The sequence below is a fragment of the Sceloporus occidentalis genome, unplaced genomic scaffold (genome assembly GCF_023333645.1).
Source record: "Sceloporus occidentalis isolate IW3139 unplaced genomic scaffold, rSceOcc1.0.p SCAF_4, whole genome shotgun sequence".
Taxonomy (NCBI): domain Eukaryota; kingdom Metazoa; phylum Chordata; class Lepidosauria; order Squamata; family Phrynosomatidae; genus Sceloporus; species Sceloporus occidentalis.
Window position 1 is genome coordinate 80,897,731 of NW_028316984.1, and position 20,051 is coordinate 80,917,781.

At 42.5% G+C, this 20,051-nt stretch overlaps 1 protein-coding gene across 6 annotated transcripts in view; it reads right to left on the minus strand.

The window, feature by feature from the left end:
• Positions 1-19,693, minus strand: part of STK11IP (serine/threonine kinase 11 interacting protein) — a 39,238-nt gene extending 19,545 nt beyond the window's left edge. Inside the window, exons 1-10 of one of the 6 annotated variants that reach the window (XM_089520500.1) lie at positions 19,638-19,693; positions 18,654-18,717; positions 17,087-17,289; positions 9,568-9,642; positions 9,091-9,186; positions 7,317-7,424; positions 6,996-7,067; positions 4,665-4,794; positions 4,432-4,535; positions 3,815-3,904 (exon numbers count right to left, since the gene is read on the minus strand). In XM_089520500.1, coding sequence (XP_089376626.1) covers positions 3,815-3,904; positions 4,432-4,535; positions 4,665-4,794; positions 6,996-7,067; positions 7,317-7,424; positions 9,091-9,186; positions 9,568-9,642; positions 17,087-17,289; positions 18,654-18,717 — 942 coding nt within the window. In that variant the 5' untranslated portion in view covers positions 19,638-19,693. The other 5 variants (XM_089520499.1, XM_089520502.1, XM_089520504.1 and 2 more) reach the window with 5 other exon arrangements.
• Positions 19,694-20,051: the final 358 nt, after the last annotated feature.

The window sequence follows — 20,051 nt, forward strand, 5'->3', positions numbered from 1 at the left end:
GTGAGTAGCTGAACCAAACCCAAAATGGGCTATTGAAAGTCTACAATGCTGCCCCCTACCAGTAATCTGGCCAGCCAGAGGGCAGTACAAGTAAGGAAGCTGGAGGGCAGGGTGGTCCACTGTGGGCCCCTGAAAGTCCTTTCTGGGCACCTGCACTGGGTGACACCAACCCTAGCAACATGACTGTGTACAATTGCAGGAGTTATTGCCACCATTTTCACCAGACATAGATGGATATGCATCAGATGAGAATGTGCATCTTCATGAGCAACAGCACCACATGTGCCACTCTGATCTTGAACTGAATATGGATACTGCACACCAGACAAAAAAACCTAATCACTTCAGTATGGGATGTTACACATGTTTAAAATATCAACAGGATTCAAACTCTTGTCTCAAAGATACTGGTGTCTAAATCTTACCATCAGTAAGTCCACCAGCTCTGATGCAAACAGAAAACCAGAAGGTGTTCAAATCTGCCAACCCTTTTTTTGGGCACAAGGTACAGTCCTCAGCCACAGAATATACACATTCAATCACAATAGAGAAAAACAAGAACTTGTTGTTTGCAGACAGATGGACTTCAGAGAAAATTATAATACTCACAGGACACAGTTAGCAAAGGACAGAACAATGTATATTAATAAAAACAAAAACTGTAAGGACTTGCCCTGATACTTTGTGCTGAGAGCCTAGAGTTAAAAGACAATTAATGTTTTTTACCTTGGCCAGAGGGGCTATCCTCTGAACAATATATCCCCATGTCATGTCATAAACTGCTTTTGAAACTCCCTTCAACTGGCAAAGCAGTTTTCCGCAAGGAACTGAACCCACTTCAGCAAATGGAATTAAGTTTCATGGAGCAGTTTCATTTTTCATATCGTGACTTCAGCAGTAAGCAGTATTCACCACACGGGGCAGCAACATAAGACAACTGGAAGTTGTCAGTTCGGTTCTGATAGGCAGTAGCATTCAACTGATAATTTGCTTTCAGGAATGGACCACAGATTAGCGTTAAAGCATACACTTGACTTGCAGAGGGTTGCTGGTTCCCCCTAGTTACAAAGATCAGGTAGCAAATGATGCAAAAGATATCCACCTAAGACTCTACAGAACCCTTTTCATTCAGTGCAGACAATACCTTGTTATATGTACATAAAGGAAACTACCGTACCACAAAACAGATTATGTTCTCACATCTTTGTTTTGAGTTAGGACTGCTGGGAGAACCTATGTGCTCCATGGAGAAGAGGATTACACACACCATGTGGTCATGAGAGTCTCAAGTTCTGCCATGGTGTGATGACTGACAAATTCCAGCCTACATCCAACTGTTAGTCCCAAGTAAAGTAGACCTATTAACAAAAAAATTGTATTTAGGCCCACATCTCTTCTGTAGTATTTCTTCCCTTTGGTCAACCTGAACTATGGTGTGCCTGAATAAACTCCCTTTATGCCTGGGGTGGAAGAAGAAAAGATAGCACCATCTTCTATGGGGTTGTTCTCACTAGGTGAAACCCCGCGTTCTGAATCGAATCCAAGGAGTGGCGTTCCTATTAGGATCCGATTTAAACCTAGAACGGTTCTAGAGCAACCCGCAATCGTCCCCACTACAAATCGAATTGTAGAGCGGAATAAAATTTTGAATCGAGTTTTCCTCATTTAACGCGTGTTAAAAAAACACTAGGGTCCGACCTACATTTTTCCATTGATTCGATTTAGGAACCGGAGCATTTAAATAGGAACGACAGCCTTTGAAATTGCGTTAGATGAATGGGAGGAGCGGACTGCGATGGGGCTGGCCTTGGGGGAGTTGCCCTTTCTGTCCCCATCCATCTGGCTGTCGCCATTTTTGCTTCCCTCACCCCGCTGTGGTCTTTCAATAAGAGATAAGGATTATTATTTTTTTTTATTTTAATGGTTTACAGGCGCTTAATCTCTTCAGCGCTTTAAACACCTGAAGTCCCGGCTGCTCAAGGCTTCCCCCGGTGGATTGCAACCTCCCCTCTGTGTGGGGAGAGCCCATTTCTAACGGAGGAGAGGCAGGGAAGGGATGGCTCCTCGCGAGGAGACATCTGATCTCGCCCAGGCAGGGAAGGGCTCTAATCAATGGGGGGGGGGGGGGATAGAGCCTTTCTCTCTCCCTTTCTCAAATGGAATCTGCCTTCTCCTCCAACCCTGGAAAGAGAATCTTTCGGAAGAGTGCTCCCTCCCTGCTTTTCCAGCAGCCTCCTTCATTGATCTCTGGGCTCTCTGAAGGGATTCTCCCTGGCTGTCTTTTGGGAGACATGAAGAGGGGATGCTGTCATGCAAAACCTATCCCATAGTTCCTCTGGAAAGAGCTTGGGTTTCCTAAATTCGCTTTCATAAATTCGCTAAATTCACAAACAGTCAATGAAATGGAAACGATGCCAAAAGATAAATCGCTTCCAAATATTCCGGATTAACGTTACGTCATTCTGACGTACTATTGATTGACAGCTCCAAATAAGGTATGGAGGAGAAGAATCGCTTTATTTAAACACCGATTTCATGCCAAGTAGGAACGCTTGCAGGTAAAAACTTTGATTTAAATAACCAGATGGGAACGATGAACAAAGCGATTCGGATAGCGGGATAAGAACAGTGTTATTTTGAATCGATTTTATTAAAAACGTTGTATTTTAAATCGTTTCAAATCTTAAGTGGGAACAACCCCTATGACTGCCAAGTATTTGGCACAACTGTGTCAATTATGCAGCCACAGAAATGGGAAAGCCTTTATTTTATGACACTATGTGGCAAACATAAATATATGAAGATCAACATCAAACAGTACACCTTGAAGATAGATGAACATTGTGGCTCATGTTGAAGTGCAATAAATCATAAAATTTACTTTCTGTTTGCTGTGAATAGTCCAGGGGTGGGAAATGTGCAGTGCTCCAAATGTTGTTGCCCTTAAACTTCCAGCAATCCTCACTATTGGCTATGCTGGCCAAGGGATACTGAAGCATGAACTCCAAAACCTCTTGGAGGGCCACACAGTTCTCATCCTCAGCATAAATGGCTGGACAGTGCTGACCTTTAAGAGTTATTCTTTGTATTGAAGATAATAATAATAATAATAATGTTTATTTATATCTCTCCTCTCCCTACGGATCGAGGCGAGTTACAAAATGAACAAATATCAATAAAATACATGGTACATATAAAAACCCACAAAAACTAAATAATCCCCTACCCTTCCCTCTCTTAAAACAGAATTAAACAAATCAAGAACAACATAAAAACAAGTTAAAATTAGATAAAATAGCAAGATCATCAAAACAACAAACTAGAAGCAAGAGATCTTGAGGGATGACAAGGCTATCCATGTCAGTGTCAGTGCAGTGGGAGGTCAGTCTGGAAAGGCCTGCCGGAAGAGATCTGTCTTGACAGCCTTTTTAAAGGCGTCAAGGGTAGTAATATGATAGATCTCCTCAGACAGGAGACAGGCTATTCCAGAGTTTAGGAGCAACAGACGAGAAGGCCCTCTGGGTAACTACAGCCAGCCTGGTCTTCTTAGGCTGCAGTAGATTCATACCAGAGGACCTAAGTGTGCAGGGTGGATCGTATGAAAGAACGTGCTCCCTCAAATAAGGTGGACCCAAGCCATGTAGGGCTTTAAAGGTTATAACAACACCTTGTACTACACTCAGAAACTAATTGGCAGCCTGTGCAAAGACTTTAGAATAGGTGTAATATGGTCGGCTCTAGATGTACCAGCAACCAGTCTGGCTGCCATATTTTTGAACTATGATGAACTTCTGTGCAAATTATATGTACTCACATTGCAGGAAATAGCTCTAGGAGACAAGTACATTATGGTAACCAGTCGATGATTCTGATGGAACCATAAAGGATTTCCCTCCAAGTGCAGCTGTGGGGAAAATAATGCCATCTGTTTCATTTTAAAAAACTTATCACTATGAACAGCTAAAATCCTGTCTTGATATCATTTTCTAGCACTGCAACAGTCCTGCGTTGCTATGACATTATTTTATGTTTCCATTAAAAAGTTGTGGGTGGCTTTCAAAGTCTTCCCCTCTCTTCACCACAATCCTATGGGAAAAATTAGTCTAACATATGGCAACAGGCCCAAGGCTACCCAATGAGTTTCACACCTGAGTGGAGATCTGAAGTCTAACATCTCAAATCCTAGTCTAGTACTCTACAACCAATAAAGAATTTGGCTTGATTTTGGCTGATCCCTTCCCAAATTGTGATTCCACAGCCATGTAAGATGCCATATGTATTACAACTGTAATAGAGATAGGCACCTATCAGCGAGTGCACTGAAATCATTGCTGGCAAAATTCTTTTTCCAGATTTTTAAAGAGTGTTCAAGTTTAACACAAACCATGCCTTATCTATCTGTCCTAATCCCTAATCAAAATGATTGCTCACTCTTCTCAAGTTGTGCAGCAAGGACAATGGTGCTAACAGAGAGTGCTCCAGCAGCAAGTTATAGGCAATGTCCAAATGCTGAAGGCTTGGTAGCTGTTCCACACCTGCAGAGAAAGAAGCCAGGCAAGGTCAAGACCTTTCCCATCAAACACCCTGTAGTGCCCTGCCTCCAATTCAGTATGACCCTGACCCACTTCCAAGACTACTTTTTATATTTGCCTGTACAGTCTTACCATTAATGCTATCAAGCTGGTTGTAACGAAGAATCAGGGTCACCAATTTAGCCTGGCTGTGAAGCCCAAGTTCAGGCATTTTAGTTAAGAAGTTATAGGCCACATTTAAGTATTCCAGCTCTGTCAGCACCTGTTGAGAAAAGGTGGCAAATTTCAACACTGTTCATCTATACTTTTCTCCCCTTTATTCACTCTTTCGTCTTCTGTATCATGCAAAACACCCTTAAAAAGTACCTCAAGTGATGCAACACAAGCTAATTCTAGCCAATCCAAACAGCAAAACTCAGAACACTATGGCTCATGACAGCACAAAGATTAAGAGTTCTTGGCAGACGCTTTCTTTATCTCAAAATGTTCAGATGAATATGCCAGTGTTGCACATGACCTAAATTCTCTACTTGCCCAAACAAGCACATGACAGCCACATGAGGTATTTAGAAGTGAGAATGACAGTAATTTCACGGCAAGTGGAAGCAGCATTCAAGGAGGGTTGGCAATTCCTCCAATAGACAGACTGCTTCTCATCTTAAAAGCATTTACTGTAATAGTTAATTTGGCTGCCAATAATTCACATTTTTAAACTGAAGCTGTCTTTAAAATCCTAGTAGAAAGGCAAGATAATAGTTTTAAAACATAAGCAAAAGCTTAAGGGGGCAGAAACACTTCAATTAGAAAAGATCCATTCTACGGTAGTAGAGCAAGGATCCAATGCACCTCCACATGAACAGTCCTTTAAAGACCAATATAAATGTTAGCTCTAGCAAGTGAGTGGGGTATGAGTTACTTACCAAAAAAAAAATGTATACATAAGGTAAATTCAGTTTTAACATACCCCACATTAGAATAAGCATGCTTTCCTGCCAGGTTCATAAGGAAATCTTAATGATGATGATAATAATAATAATAATTTTCCCTCCATGGCCACAGCAGTTGCAGCTGAGATGGAAGGAAGACTTTTCATCACTTGCTGGGCCTAGGCTTGATGGAGTTGTACATGCAAGTTTTTTTCCTCCTTCCAAGGCCACAGCAGTGACAGTTAGATGGAGGGAGGGTCTTTCTCCAGCTGCTGGGTCTGGACATGATGGAGCAATGCGACCTGTTCTTCTCTCCCCTAGAACCAGATATCTCCCAAAATTTACCTCACTTTTAATTTTCAGGAACTAATACAAAACATTCTTTAAGAAGACATTTATACATATTGTCTAAATATTACATACGATAAATCTAAGGCAGACAAGTTGAATATGAACTGGAGTTTGCATTACATAGGTGAGACAGATTTTAACAAACAGTAAGCATGTCTCTCATTGTAGTTAAAATGCTATGTGATGAAAACTTGCTGTGGGATAATCAAAAGATTACCATGGCACAAAGTTCAAAGATCTTCAGAAATTCAAGCTTTCCTGAAGTTGTACCATGTATTTTTTTCATACTAAAAAAAGTGAAACTTCAATAAACTGAGAGGTTGGGGGCAGAAAGAGAATCTATCATTAAATTTAAGCAAACGAAGGAGAACAATATACACTATTGTCAACACAAAATTCTCTGCTAAGGCTTTTTATTTAGATCACAGACATGCATCACTTCCACCTATAATTACTGTGAGCAGGTAATAAAGAAAGGCACTTCAGGTATTTAAAATGACCACCTTGTAAATAAAAGACAAGAATGATGGCTAAATTTTTAGAGTTTTCAACCAAAAACTGGCAAGTTTGAATCAATCCAAGAGCAAAGTTCTTTTGCCATTTAAGCCCTTCCTGTGTAAATGCCACTACGTTAGTTTCCATCTTGCCAGCAGAAAAACCTATCTTACCAGCACATTTTGTTTTAAAAAATATAGCAGTGAAGTAAATAATATAGAAATTGTAAGGGAAAGAAGCAGAAGAGGTAAGCATTACTATAAAGGAAGAGAATATGAAACAAAAAATATAAGACAAATAGTGAGAAACCACAGGATGATGACTTTGACTGAGCAGGAATTGGGGGTCTGGTTCAGGCTTTTGACAGTAATAACTTCAGAAGAACAGCAGTAGCCAAGAAATGTCCAGGAATGCAGAAAAAACAGAACTCTAGCCTTTCACATCAGAAAGAACATTTTTCATCCCCATCTCAGCTGTGTTTGACTTCACTGGATTGAGCATACAAGTGAAAAGACAAGTGTTTCCAATGAAAGAAGTTTTTGTCACACAAAAACAGAAGCTTAACTGACTCTACAAGATGGCCTGAATACAATGAACTGGGTCAGTGACAGGAGCAAAGGGGGAAAAAAGTTTATTAACTAGTCATAATTAGCTCCAAAAGGGTGGCACTTATTGTCTTATAGATACTTACTGTCAGGTAGCGCTCACAGTCCTGGATGAGATTATGACTAATATCCAAAGCCTTCAAAGCATTCAATAATTGCTTATCGGAAATAAGAAAAAGTAAGAAATTAGTGATGATAATTAAGGCAAAATTATGGAACACATTGTCCCTAGGTCATGAGCTATGGCACAACAGCTCTAAACCTAAGTCCTCCTTTACCTCATTATCAACAAGGGAATATAAGACTGCTAGAAATAAGCATACTATCACCCTCTGTTACAGTACTCTATCAGGAAATATTCTGTTCTCATTTCCTACCCCGTCACCCCCCCCCCAGGTCCGACATACCAATGATTCATCCAAGTTTGCAATGGAATTATAGCTGAAGTTGACAGTCTGTAATTCCAGCCAAGGAAGTGCAGAACTGAGATCCCCTCCACATTCAGAAAAAATCTCCTATAGGAATAAGGGTGGGTAAATGGTAAGTGAATAAGGAAGAGCTGCCCCCTGTGTCCTTTTCAACATCTTGCCTTCAGGATTGTAAACATCTGAACTAGCTCCCAAAGCCAAATCTTGAATAGCAGTTTGAATACTAGCAACAATTAACTAATGCCTATGCCATGCTGTGACTGAAAACAAGTTTCTTTTCACTAGCTAATTCTAGTGCAGGAAATGCACAGGAAATGTTGGGATCCCCGATTTTTTTAATGTTTAATGAGGTGGGGGAGGGGGGCGTTTCTCCTAACCCAAGGTTATAGATAATATATATCTCCCCAAGAAATCAATTTTGTAGGGAGAAGGGTTACTGATATAACACTAGCTTTTTGTCTCAAGTTAGAACAAGTTTTCCATTGGGCAGCCCCTTCCAATATCTATATCCTTGAAGGACTCTGTCTTTCCATCTGAGCACACATACTGAATAACCATGAAGTTTTGCCTGTTCATGGCTGGCCATTCACAAAGAGATCAGGTTGTGATGGAGACCATACTTCTGGATTCTGGACCATCCTCTAGAGAAAACAGCTCCAAACACAAGGAGGCTGTTCTAGCTCTGTTCCAATTACAGAATCAGATATATGTACCTTCAGTATTCAAACCCAGGTTTTCCATTTATATTCACTTAAGGATCACAGGATAACAGGTCAATGGCATCACTACCATCTAATTTCACTGACAGCTTCTGAGAATGGTTACTGTTTAGATGACAGAAAGCCCCACTGTAATGATTCATTTTGCAACAGTGGTGGGGAACCTACAGCCCTGGGGATGAAAGGTCTTCCTGGAATCCCAAATCCATCTCCCTCAGTTTCAGCAAAGACCACACAAGCTTCCCCATGGCATCATTGTTTGCTGACCCTCTATTTTTTGTACTGGCTTTTGTCCCCATTCTGAAAGATTGGAATGTCTCTTCCAATAAGAGGTTTAAGCTAAAATATTATGGTATTTTTTATACTACCCATTTGTCCACCACTGAAACAGGTTTCTTTCTCTTATTTTACGAAGATGGAGCACCAAATGGCTAATAAAATGTTGTGTGCCCTTGCCTATCTCCCAAAACCTGAAAGGAAAAATGGAACACCGACCGTCTGGGGTACACCAAACAGTGGCTCTGGGTAAGGTATATTGTCAAGCAACTGGCTATAGAACCACGCAATACTAAAAAGCTCTGCAGGACCAAGTCTCTCCAATTATGCACAATATTCATTGTATGAATGTTTTCTTTAAGGTGGATTAAAAACAAATATAGTCAGATCAATGATGGGAATGAAGATGTACAGGTACAGTGAGGGGAGGGCCGGGAGAAGCATGTAATGCTTTCTTCATTTCCTTATCAAAACCTTTTGCCCATGGGCTAACAAGATGTCAAAAGTAAAAATAAAACAGCCATCAAGAAAAAGACTGTTGTTAACTGCAAACTACATTAGATTCTCAGTTTGGGATTCTTAACCCAAAGAGGCTATGGGAAACTATTTCAACCATACCAAGTTCTGTTCCAGTGAATAGTTTCCCATAGCATTCCCAAACTGAGAATCTAATGTAGTTTGCAGTTATGACAACCTGTTCAAGAAAGAGCTCAACTCTCAAAAGTGAGCAAAGCAACCTAATGACTATCACCACTTACTTTTAGAGAGCTCACACATTTGGAACAGGTCAAAGCCTCCAACTGGGAATAGATAAACCGCAAACCATGCAGACAGTGTAAAGGAACACATTTCAGCTAGAGATGGTGGCAAAAAGCAGAAAATAGCTGTTAATTTTTTTCAAAAAATAAATCTATTCTTAAACCCAAATTTCCCTCACTAACTGGTTACCAGACTGAGGGCTGGCTATGGGATTTTGCAGATTTGCTCAAAGTTATAAAAGCCGCATCTCTTACATTAAAGATGTACAGTAAATTTAAGATGTCTTGCTTTAGACTGCAGTGAAGGAAAGTAATATTGGTTAATTAACATGACAAAACCTTAGTTATGAAATTTCAACTACAGTCTCATTTATCATTCTGTATATATGTGGCAGACAGTACAGCTTTTCATGTTCCAGCTAGAAACAAAGCAATTGCCTATCCTCTACTGAAGAGGACTCCTATAACAGTACTCACCTCTAGACGTCGCAAAGATTTGAAGGGGGAAATCTTCACAGCAGCTGGCAGAGCACAATCATGAACATAAATGAGCTAAAAAGAAGCAGGAGGAAGAAGTAAATCACTATGAAGTAAATCACCATTATCATTCCATCCCACCACCAATAACAGGGGTCACTACTAAAAGTCCGTTCCATCCCCAATAGGCCATCCCCATTCTTTACCAAGGACCCAGAAAGCAGCCAGCCCAGTCCTCAATCATTTCTCAGGCGCAAACTGCACAACTTGTAGGCAGTGTGAAAACTGCAAGTGCAATTATGAACTGCTACCAAAAATCACTAGGTATGTTATATATGTAGTTACCGGAGTTCCAGTACTGAGTTTCCCTAAGAACTGACATTTAACATGCTGAGAAATAGATGCACAGGTCATCAGAAAGTCAGTTTCATTAGGAGTTAGCTTTTCACATGAAAATAATAGTCCAGGGCAAGGATGAGCAGCTCTGGATGACCAGGGCCCTGCAGGAGATCTTTGAGGGCCTCACTTTTTGCAGGAGTAAAAAGAAAGAAAGATTGTATTTTTTGCAATCCACACACTATGGGTCATGGGGCCTTCCTGAGCCCATAGAAAGCATTTTGGGACATTTGTGGGCAAAAAAGGTTTTTGAAAATTTTCCACATTTTGTTCTCAGTCCTGGAGGAGTCCAAGGAGGTTCAAAGCATGTGAAAATGTCTTCTACACTCACTAGAGAAGGAATCTGGGCATTTTGGGGGAAATAAAACAAAACCTGACTCCTTGGGTGGGCCTGGGGGCCACATGTGGCGTACAATCTGCACTTTGCTCACCATGGTCTGGAGTAATGCCTTACTCAGCATTTCCAGTTATAATAAGACCCATTTTGCTATCATAATATTCTAGATCAGAGATTCCTAACCTTGGCTCCCCCGATGTTTGTTGCTCTGTACCTTCAAGTCATTTCCAACTTATGGGAACCATAAGGCAAACCTATCATGGGTTTTCTTGGCAAGATTTGTTCAGAGTTTGCCTTTGCCTTCCTCTGGGGCTGAGAAAGTGTGGTTTGCCCATGGTCAACCAATGGGTTTCCACAGCCAAGTAGAGATTTAAACCCTAGTATCCAGAGTCATAGTCTCAACCACCACCAAATGATACTGAATGTCAGTCTCCAGAAACCACAATGAGTATGGCAGCAGTCAGAGAATCTGGGAATTATAGTCCAATGGCAAAGGTGTTCTCTCAGGTGGAAAAAAAAGTTTTACAGTTTTCCCACTTTCATGGTGATCCTGCCCTCTTAATCGCAGTGAATGTGAAGGGCTTTCTGTAATTATAACATTCATAAGAGATTCCACCTCAGCATAAAGAGGAACCTCCTGACAGTAACAGCTGCTTGACAGTGGAACATGCTGTTTTGGAGAGTGGTGGAGTCTCCTACTTTGGAGGTTTTTAAACAGAGGCTGAATGGTCATCTGTCGGGAATACTCTTATTGTGTATGCCTGCATGGCAGGGGGTTCGACTGGATGGCTCTTGTGCTCTCTGCCAACTCTATGATTCTAAGAAATCTATGATGCTATTGTATTTTGGTAATTGTTTACTTGGGATACAATGGAAAGAGAGTTGTTGAGATATTTGGCTATATACTTTGAAGCTTACTGTGGCGCGTTACAGAGAACCCAAAAACTGTGCTCTGCCGGCGCCGCTGGTTGCTGCGTCCAGGAACTGCAACGGACAAACCGCGTGATTCCTGGGCACAACAAAAAGAAGCCGCAAAAAGCGGCTTCTTTTTGGGGCCCAGAAGTGGCGCCACAAGTGGCCAATGGTGCACTCGTGGCATCACTTCTGCTGCGCGACATGCGGACGCTAGGCATCCATGACGTCAAGATGGCAGCACCCATGTAGAACGGGCACCGCCATTTTGTGCATGCTCTGCGTGTACTAGGGTTAGGGGCATCCAGAAAGGACGCCCCTTACTTTCCGCCCGTGCGGAACGGGCCTGTGTCAGCTAGTGTATATCAGTACTTCATCATGGACTTACAACATAAAACAAACCTATGAAGAGTTACTCCCCAAAACTCATTACTACAAAGTCTTCATTATGCCATGCATAAATCCCTATTGAGTGGACTCCTCCTCACTACATCTTGACACTGTGGAAAAAAATTGCCATCTCTGAGGAGATACTGCCATATCTCCCTTTCAGCTACATGAAATTAGGCCCAAGTTCAAAGGAAGGATTCGAATAATTCTTGCAGAGAAGTAGATAAAATAACACAGTTGTGAGGGAACAGATCATTTCAAGTCTCTCCCAAACAATGAGCTTCATTAAGGGTCAAACCATACAAGAAGTCACAAATCGTTGACTGATTATTCCTTCTTCTTTTTTAAAAGAGTGTGCTGCAATGGGACTGGGATCACAGTGGTGGAGGCATCTTTTCCCTGTTAAAGTCTCTCCAGCTGTATTTGCCTCTCATTAGGAAAAACTCAGATGCATATATTTTCTTTGATGGGTCAAACAGCAGCCAGGGAGGGCTTCCCTGTATTGCCTGCTTTAAAAAAAAAAAAGGGAGGGGGGATCCTTGTCTGACTTAGCGCCAGCTGTCTGCCTTTTGTGCCTAAACTACCAGAAATGCTAGAAGAATGAAATAAAGAATGTGCCATGCGCCATGTTCTTAAGCTTTGGAGCAACAGGATACAAAAATTAATGTAACACAATTGTATTATGATAGTCAAAGTGAAGAACAACAGCCCCTGACTCACAGTATCTTACAACAAAGCACCACCACTGTTCTTCATTGTTCCGACAGTAACCCACTGTTCTTTTTACTGAAGAACCATTCAAACTGAACTAAGTATGATTTGCAATGAAGTTTTTTTGTTTAGACTTTTAGTTAAAGCCCATATTAATAGCTGAAAAGAACAAAGTGAGCCATTGCACTAGTAGATCACATCATAATGGCATGTGTAAAGTTACAAGTCTCACCCACAGCAAACAAGGGCCACAAGGCAAAGATCTAAAAGGACATGAAGACATTTTGAAGCCAAAAAATGACAGAGCAGGTTATGCACGGAACAAAGTGAAACAGATGCTCTTTGAAATACAGTTCAGGCTACAATCCTGTATGCCTTCTCCAAGGAGTAAAACCCACTGAATTCAGTAGGATTTACTTCTGAGCAGACATGTGCAGGGCCTAATGTTATCATGTTACACACATAGATGGAGCCTTACAAAATAACAGTAATCACTGAGACAGCTATGCTATCAAATTTTATGATGCTCTCTAGTTACAAATATTTTAGAGATTACACTAGATTAGGGAGGGAAAAGAGGCATGCAATGGAAGCTGGTGGTGCACAGAGATAAACCAACATGAGGGCATCAGATACCAATCCTAAGATCTGGCCCCTGATGTGAACTCACTGCCTCACAGATACCATCATTCTTCCTTTCTTTTTTTAGCAGGCTGGTCAATCAAAATAATCAGCATCTCTAAATATGCTCCAATCATGCTAGCACGCTTTATCTAGACAGTATTTCTGGATGATGTCATATAACTGCAATTCACCCAGTCACAGATCTGAGGCAGTGGTTAACATGCAGGCATCATGTGACTGGACAGGGCATCTGTTGGGGATAAGGCTACATTGGCAGACTCTATGTAGGGGCTTCAGGGAGCCCTCATCCAGCACGTTTCAAAGGTTAATCAAGGACTCAGATTCTGCAAACATCTCTGTTGAACAAAGAGATTAATTCTTGTGTTGACTCAAGTAAACATTAACAAGGCCCACAATTATTTTACCATAGATAACTAAAGTGGCAAACACATTCAGTCCATATCTGAGTAACATCACTGCTCTGGTTAAATAAACCATGACCAGCAGAATGGAAATAAAATGAACAGTGTCCTTAAAGATTCAACACAACATACACAACTTACTGGAAAAATTGAAGTCAGTAGCTAGTGGAACTGACTAGTGGCATAAAGCTTATTTCACAGAAAGAAGACGCTATGTATCCAGGTGGCATGACAGCAAGAGAGAATTTACTAGCATCTATCACTTATACAAATATGAATGCTGTATTCCTTGCCCTTCTTTCTCATTTCAGATGTTGCTAATTAACATTTATCGCTTATACACTGACTGGTCTGCCTATTTAGCAGTTATGCGGGGGAAAAACCTGTATTACAACTCACATATCAGCTATATTTCAAGGAATGATGTCTGATAACAATTTAATGTTGGTGGGCTGCCCCATATAATTGCTCTCAGTCCTCCTGACTGCCACATATTCCCTTTAGAGAACAAAGTGTACAGCCTCATCCCAATCTTCGGCCTTTTGAATGTGATGTATTCTCATTACAGAACAAAATGTACAGCATTGTCACTGACATCACATCAGCTTCCACACACCACCTTCTCAAGTCATGAAATGAAAGCTTCTTTCATTCTGTCAACTTCCTTTTTGGATAATCTTTTCTTCACTTACCTAGAAACAATCATGAACTATTATTACCTCTATGGCAAGGGATCATAGCATTCCACATATTGTAGAACACTTCAGATTTTATTCCCATCCCAGAAGCAATTTAGTGATGACACAAAAAGTTTCTGCTGAGGTTTAGTCATGAAAAAAGATACCCCACCGAAGTTCAAAATTTGTTGTCTTCTGTTCTTTTCTAATGGCTTCTTGTCCTGCTACTATTCCCAATAAATACAGAGATGGAAACAAAAGAAAAACCCTAGATTACAAAATCTGAACAATTCTGCAAGTTTAGTAAATATGTAAACTGTCCAATCTACATATTTTTTGCAAACAAAGCTGACAACCTGTAGAGCAGTTACAGAAACAAATTCAAGACTCCTACTCCTTGCTTTAATATCAGATATCTTAAGTTACTTTTCACTGGCCCTCATCTTTGCCACAACATTTCTCTTAAGTTATTTTAAGACCAAGTCACTGAGCATTACTGAACTGCTTCTCCAGCACATCCCAAGTCTCCCAATCTGTTTTTTGTCTGCTTGAACAGACGGCATGAATATACATTTACAGCCAAGAGGAAGCAAGTTCCTTTGCCAATCTTTCACCACCCCCTCAGCCTTATGCCTGTCAGGGATAGCTGAATCTGCTGGTGCCCACACCCTAGTTTCCACACAACAAAGTAGAGAACAATCAAGATGTTTTATCATTTAATTGGGAATGTCAGTACCTTTCATACTCTTCATTAAATAAACCCGTTGGGGCAATCTAATACTTTTCTTATCAGAGCTGTTGTAAATGCTGTTGAGCTCATTAAATATGCAGCCACACACAATACTGCATGATAGCCAAAGTACAGACTGCTACGGCACCAAATTGCCAGACTGCCTGAATCCAGAGAGAGAAGAATGTCAGTGAAGATATATTTCAGTAAAGTTTTGACATCAGTTGAGAAAAACTAGGTCTTCTGACTCTGGCCTAGTAATCAAGCAAAGTATTAGTATTTCTTGAGGCACTACAGATTACTAGAGCAAGATCCACTGGTCAGCACGTTCTTTGCACACATTAAACTATAGGTTCAATGTCAAGTATTTCCACATACAACCATCTGAAATAGCATCCTTGTCTTTGAATCTTTTAGAATTGGTGCCAACTTGTACTGAGTTAAAGGGACGAATAGTCTGATACAGTCTAAGGCAGGGATTTACAACCTATGACCCTTCATCACTCACTATCAATTCTTCTGCTTAGGACTGATTGAGTTGCAGTCCAACCTCTGGATGGTCACAAGTTGCTCACCCCTGCTCTAAGGGTAGCTTCGTATAATAACAATACAGTGGGTCCTTGTTATCCGCTGGAGTTTGGTTCGAGGAACCCCTGTGAATAACAAAATCCATGTATGCTCGAGTCCTATTAAATATAATGGCATACAGAATGGTGTCCCTTATATAAAATGGCAAAATCAAGGTTTGAAACTTGGAATTTATACTTTTTTGGAATATTTTCAAGCTGTGGATGCTTGAATCTGTGGATAAAAAATCTGTGGATAAGGAGGGATGACTATACACCTTTCATATCCTGCATTTTGCATGCTTTTCTGTCCTAGAAAAGAGAGCACCTGTGAAGGCTCATTGAATATATAGCTTCCTGAATGATACTTCATCCCCTTTTTTCCTATTTATATTTTTCTTAATCAGAAAAGTTTATCTACACTTCATGTTGTTTAAAGTCATGTTAAGATTTAAAGACAAAAAACTAAGAATGATTCATTTGTACAAGATTACAGCAAATCATTTTAATCACAAATTTATAGACTGTTGTGCAACATTTACAGAATAATACTCTTGAGTTCTATGGGGCGCTCAACTATGGAAGTCTAGGGGACACTACCTGCACTACTGCAAAACATATATATATAAATATATAGCCAACAAAGACCCTCTAGGGGACATGGGGGTATTTTCATCATGTTTTTAGCTCCCCAGGCCATTTTACACCTAACAGAGCCCTAAAAAAACCTTCCTGTTCACTATCTCTCTCTGTGTGTATGTGCGTGCATGTGCATGCATGCGCCTTCAAGCCACATGCTGACTTATATCGACCCCATGAATTTCATTGGGTTTTCTTAGGCAAGGAAGTTTTGCCAGTTCCTTCCTCTGAAATACAGCACCTGGTATTTATTGGTGGTCTCCCATTCAAGTACTAACCAGGACCCTAATTAGTTTCCAAGATGGGATCTGGTGCCTTTGTGGTATTTAGGCCTTTCCTGTTTATTATGGCGTGTTACAGAATGCCCAAGAAGGGCGCTCTGCCACCGCCGCCGGTTGCTGCGTCCGGGAACCACAGCGGCCAAACTGCGCGGTTCCTGGACTCAGCCAAAAGAAGTGCCAAAATGGCACTTCTTTCTGTGGCCCGGAAGTGGCGCCGCAAGGCGCTAGTCGCGCACTCGCAGTATCACTTCCACTGCGCAACGTCCGGACGCTATGCGTCCGCAACATCAAAATGGCGCCCCCCCCCCGTGTGGACAGGCACCGCCATTTTGTATGGACTCAGTCCGTACTGGGGTTGAGGGGCGTCAGGAAGTGACGCCCCTTCTCAACCCTACTACGCCCCTTCCTAACCCTAGTACAGACTTTAGGTGCGTCTGTAATGCGCTTAAGTCTTCTTTAAAACAGGCCACTCTTGGGCCTAAACAGGACTGAGGTGGGGGGAAATGTGGTGCAAATGCCCCCATGTAGTCTAGAGGACAATCTAGGGCAAAACACATTGTTCCGAATTTTTTTTTACAAACATTTTGTAAAAAATTTGTTTGATCCCTTGAAGGCCCAAGGAGCCTCCAACCTGGGACATTCTGAAGCAAAAAGAATTGCAAAAAATGTTGGAAACCCCCACCCCTGCCCCCTCCACAGGACTCTGGGGGCCACAGAAATGCTTGTGGGGAGGTTGCATGCACTTTGGTCTATCACAACAGCTCCAGAAGAATAAGATTCTTTCCAAAGGAAAGCACAGGTCCACCACTCACAACCTTGCAATTCAACACACACCTTTAGTGAGAGAGTCTTTTGCAAAACATCAAAAAGAAACTGGGCTTGAAGGATTGCAGATGTTTCAGCAGGGTGTGATGAGAGTGCTATGAAGCCATGATTCTGGTTTCGTGGCAGTAGGTGCTGTTCAAAGATTTGAGTGAGAGTCTGCAATGTGGATGTGAACAAAGTCAAAGTGCTAGTACCATCCAGAATCAAGTCACCTATAAAGAAAAGAGAGAACCATTAGCAACAGATCGACATGAACTTATTGCACCATGAAGAAAAACTTGTTGATACTATGTAAGTCTAACAACATGGCATCATAGCTTTCCCATCTTTATAAGCAAAGAAGAATATGTTGAAGTTGCTTTTGTTGATGCTATCCAAAGTGTTTCAGTTCTAGGTTCATCGCACACTTATTTACTGGGCATTCCCTACTTTCCTGCACCACAGCTACTGCTCACATATAGATGGCCAGGTTTAATGGAACGATATGGAGGGCTTCCCAAACTGCAATGTTTCTCACCCCTAAAAATACCTGCAAATCCTCACAGCTAACCCAATACATTAAAAAACACAGAGAACAAGCTGCTTCCCAGAAATTAGGTAATGGTGTTCCTCCTTTTGGATAAGCCACCTAAGAAGGGCAGGAGCACTACAGTCCGTCCTCACCTTACGTGGGGGATCCGTTCCGGATCCCTCCGCGTAAGGCGAATTCCGCCTATGCTCGAGCCCCATTGGAAACAATGGGGCTCGTGCGCGGCGGCGCAGGCGGGGCGCAACGGGCGCGCGCACCCATTCAATTGAATGGGACGCGCTGCCCCTTCTGCCCCACGCGCACACCGCGGTTTGAGTGCGTATGCTCAAGGCCGCGTATGGCGCGCCCGCGTATGGCGCGGGCGCACTGTATTCTACTTTGGTGACAAGCTGAAGTACAGAAATATGATAACTACAATTTGTTTTGTTTTAGTAACTTATATACTCCTCCTTTCTCCCAACACAGGATTTAAGTCAGATTCAACGGGATTCTCAGTTGAGTATCACAATTGTGCATGTAATTTATTTATTTATTTACTGTATTTATTTAACCTTACAGGGTGTAAAGCACGGAGACAATATTTGCAGACAAAATGCTGACTTATGCCAGTTACTGAGGAGTAGTGCACTGTTTTCTGAGAGCCAGATGGAATAGGACTATGGAGACTATGGTTCAATTCCCAGCTCAACCACAAAACTCACCGGGTGACCTTGGGCAAGTCACAGGCTCTCTGCCTCAGGGGAAGGCAATGGCAAACCTCCTCTGAAAGAGTCTGAAAGCCCCATGATAGGGTCGCCTTAGAGTTAGCATAGGTTGGAAATGACTTAAGGCTCACAGTGCAACCACAACAACAGCAGGCACAGTTCTCCACTTTCTGCTTAAAAAGCACTCATGTCTGCTAGAGGCCATTCCCACAGCTCCTCATTCAGCCACCACCAACAGCTTCTGCCTCAAACCCCAAAGTGTGGCCATGTAATGGCTGTCACTCAGAGCTAGGAGCTCCTTGTTCCAGTGATGGGAAAGCACATCAAATCATCATAACCTCACCAGAATCCTGCAGTAACTGCGCTAAGCTCTGAAGCATTATTTCCTTGGGGGCAGCAGGCGCCATCTGCAAAGAGAGAGGACAAAAACGAAGGAAAGAAAAATCACCTGGGAAGCAAGTCAAGGATATAGCTGCGTTAGTCTGCAAAACTGGTATAAAAAGAAATCTTGTAGCCCTTTCGAGACTGAGAGACAGAAGTGGGCAGCATGAGCTTTTGTACACTTAAGTCTACGTCCTCAAATGTCTAGGAAAGCCCATGCTGCCAACTTCTTCTAGTTAGTCTCAAAGGTGCTACAAGGTCTCTTTATATTCTGGGAAGCCATGTTACCCCTTTCAGTCTCCGGCAGAATAGAAATGCGTTCCCTAAAGCAGAGAGAGTGTTTATTTTAAAACGGAGCAACCTCTCAAGGCACAGGGTTTTAGGCACACAAGACCTCCTTGGGGGGCTTGAGAACCATAAGACCTCCCCTGGCAGATTCTGAGAGCCACAAGACCCCCTTGGGGGACTTTGAGACCTGTAAGACCCCCTCCCCCCCCCTTTGAGGGCTTCTGAGACCTACAAGACCCCTTGGAGGATTAGGAGACTCCCAAGAGCCCCTCCTTGAGGCACTCTGAGACCCATATCACTCCCCTGAGGGATGCTGAGACCCATGAGACAGACCCACAAGACCCCCCTTGAGGGGTACCGAGACCCGTAAGACCAGGCTCGTTGCCCCGCCTACAGGAGAGGCAGCCCTTCTTCCCACCAACGCCCACCAGGCCGCAGGGGCTCCCGGAGGGGGCCCTTCTCGGAGGGTCCGAAGGGAAGGGAATGGGAGGCTGGCCGGTCACGAGACCCTGAGTCGGGGCTTCCCTTCGTATCCCTCCAACGGAGGAAGGGGAGAGAAAGCGGAAAGCACGTGACGGAAGGAGGGAGCGGCGGTTGGCAAGGAGTCTCCATGGCAACGGCGCGCGCGTGTGGCCGCCGTAGGATCCCCCCATTTCACCTGGACGGTCACGAGCCGGGGCCTGGCTCAGCTTCCTGACCATAGAGACAAGGCGAGAAAGCCCTTTTCCCGTCTTCAGCTCACTCACTTCCGCATTACCATAGAGTAACTATTGCTAGAGCGTCCCCATGGAAGTCTCTATAGGACTCCAATAGCCCCGCCCTTTTGCTTGTCAAAATCTCTTACTTTCAACCATTTCTGTCTTTTGGCGGCGAACCTCTCCCTGGGTTTCCTTGGCAAGATTTGCCCAGAGGGGTTTGGCCACTGCCTTCCCCTTGCTGCCCAAGGTCACCCCAATGGGTCTCCTCCATGGCCAAGCTAGGCCTCCAGAGTCTTAGCCCCAAAACACACTGCAAAAATAACCCAGTTTGAGACCGCTTTAACTGCCCTGGCACAGTGCTATGGAATTGTGGG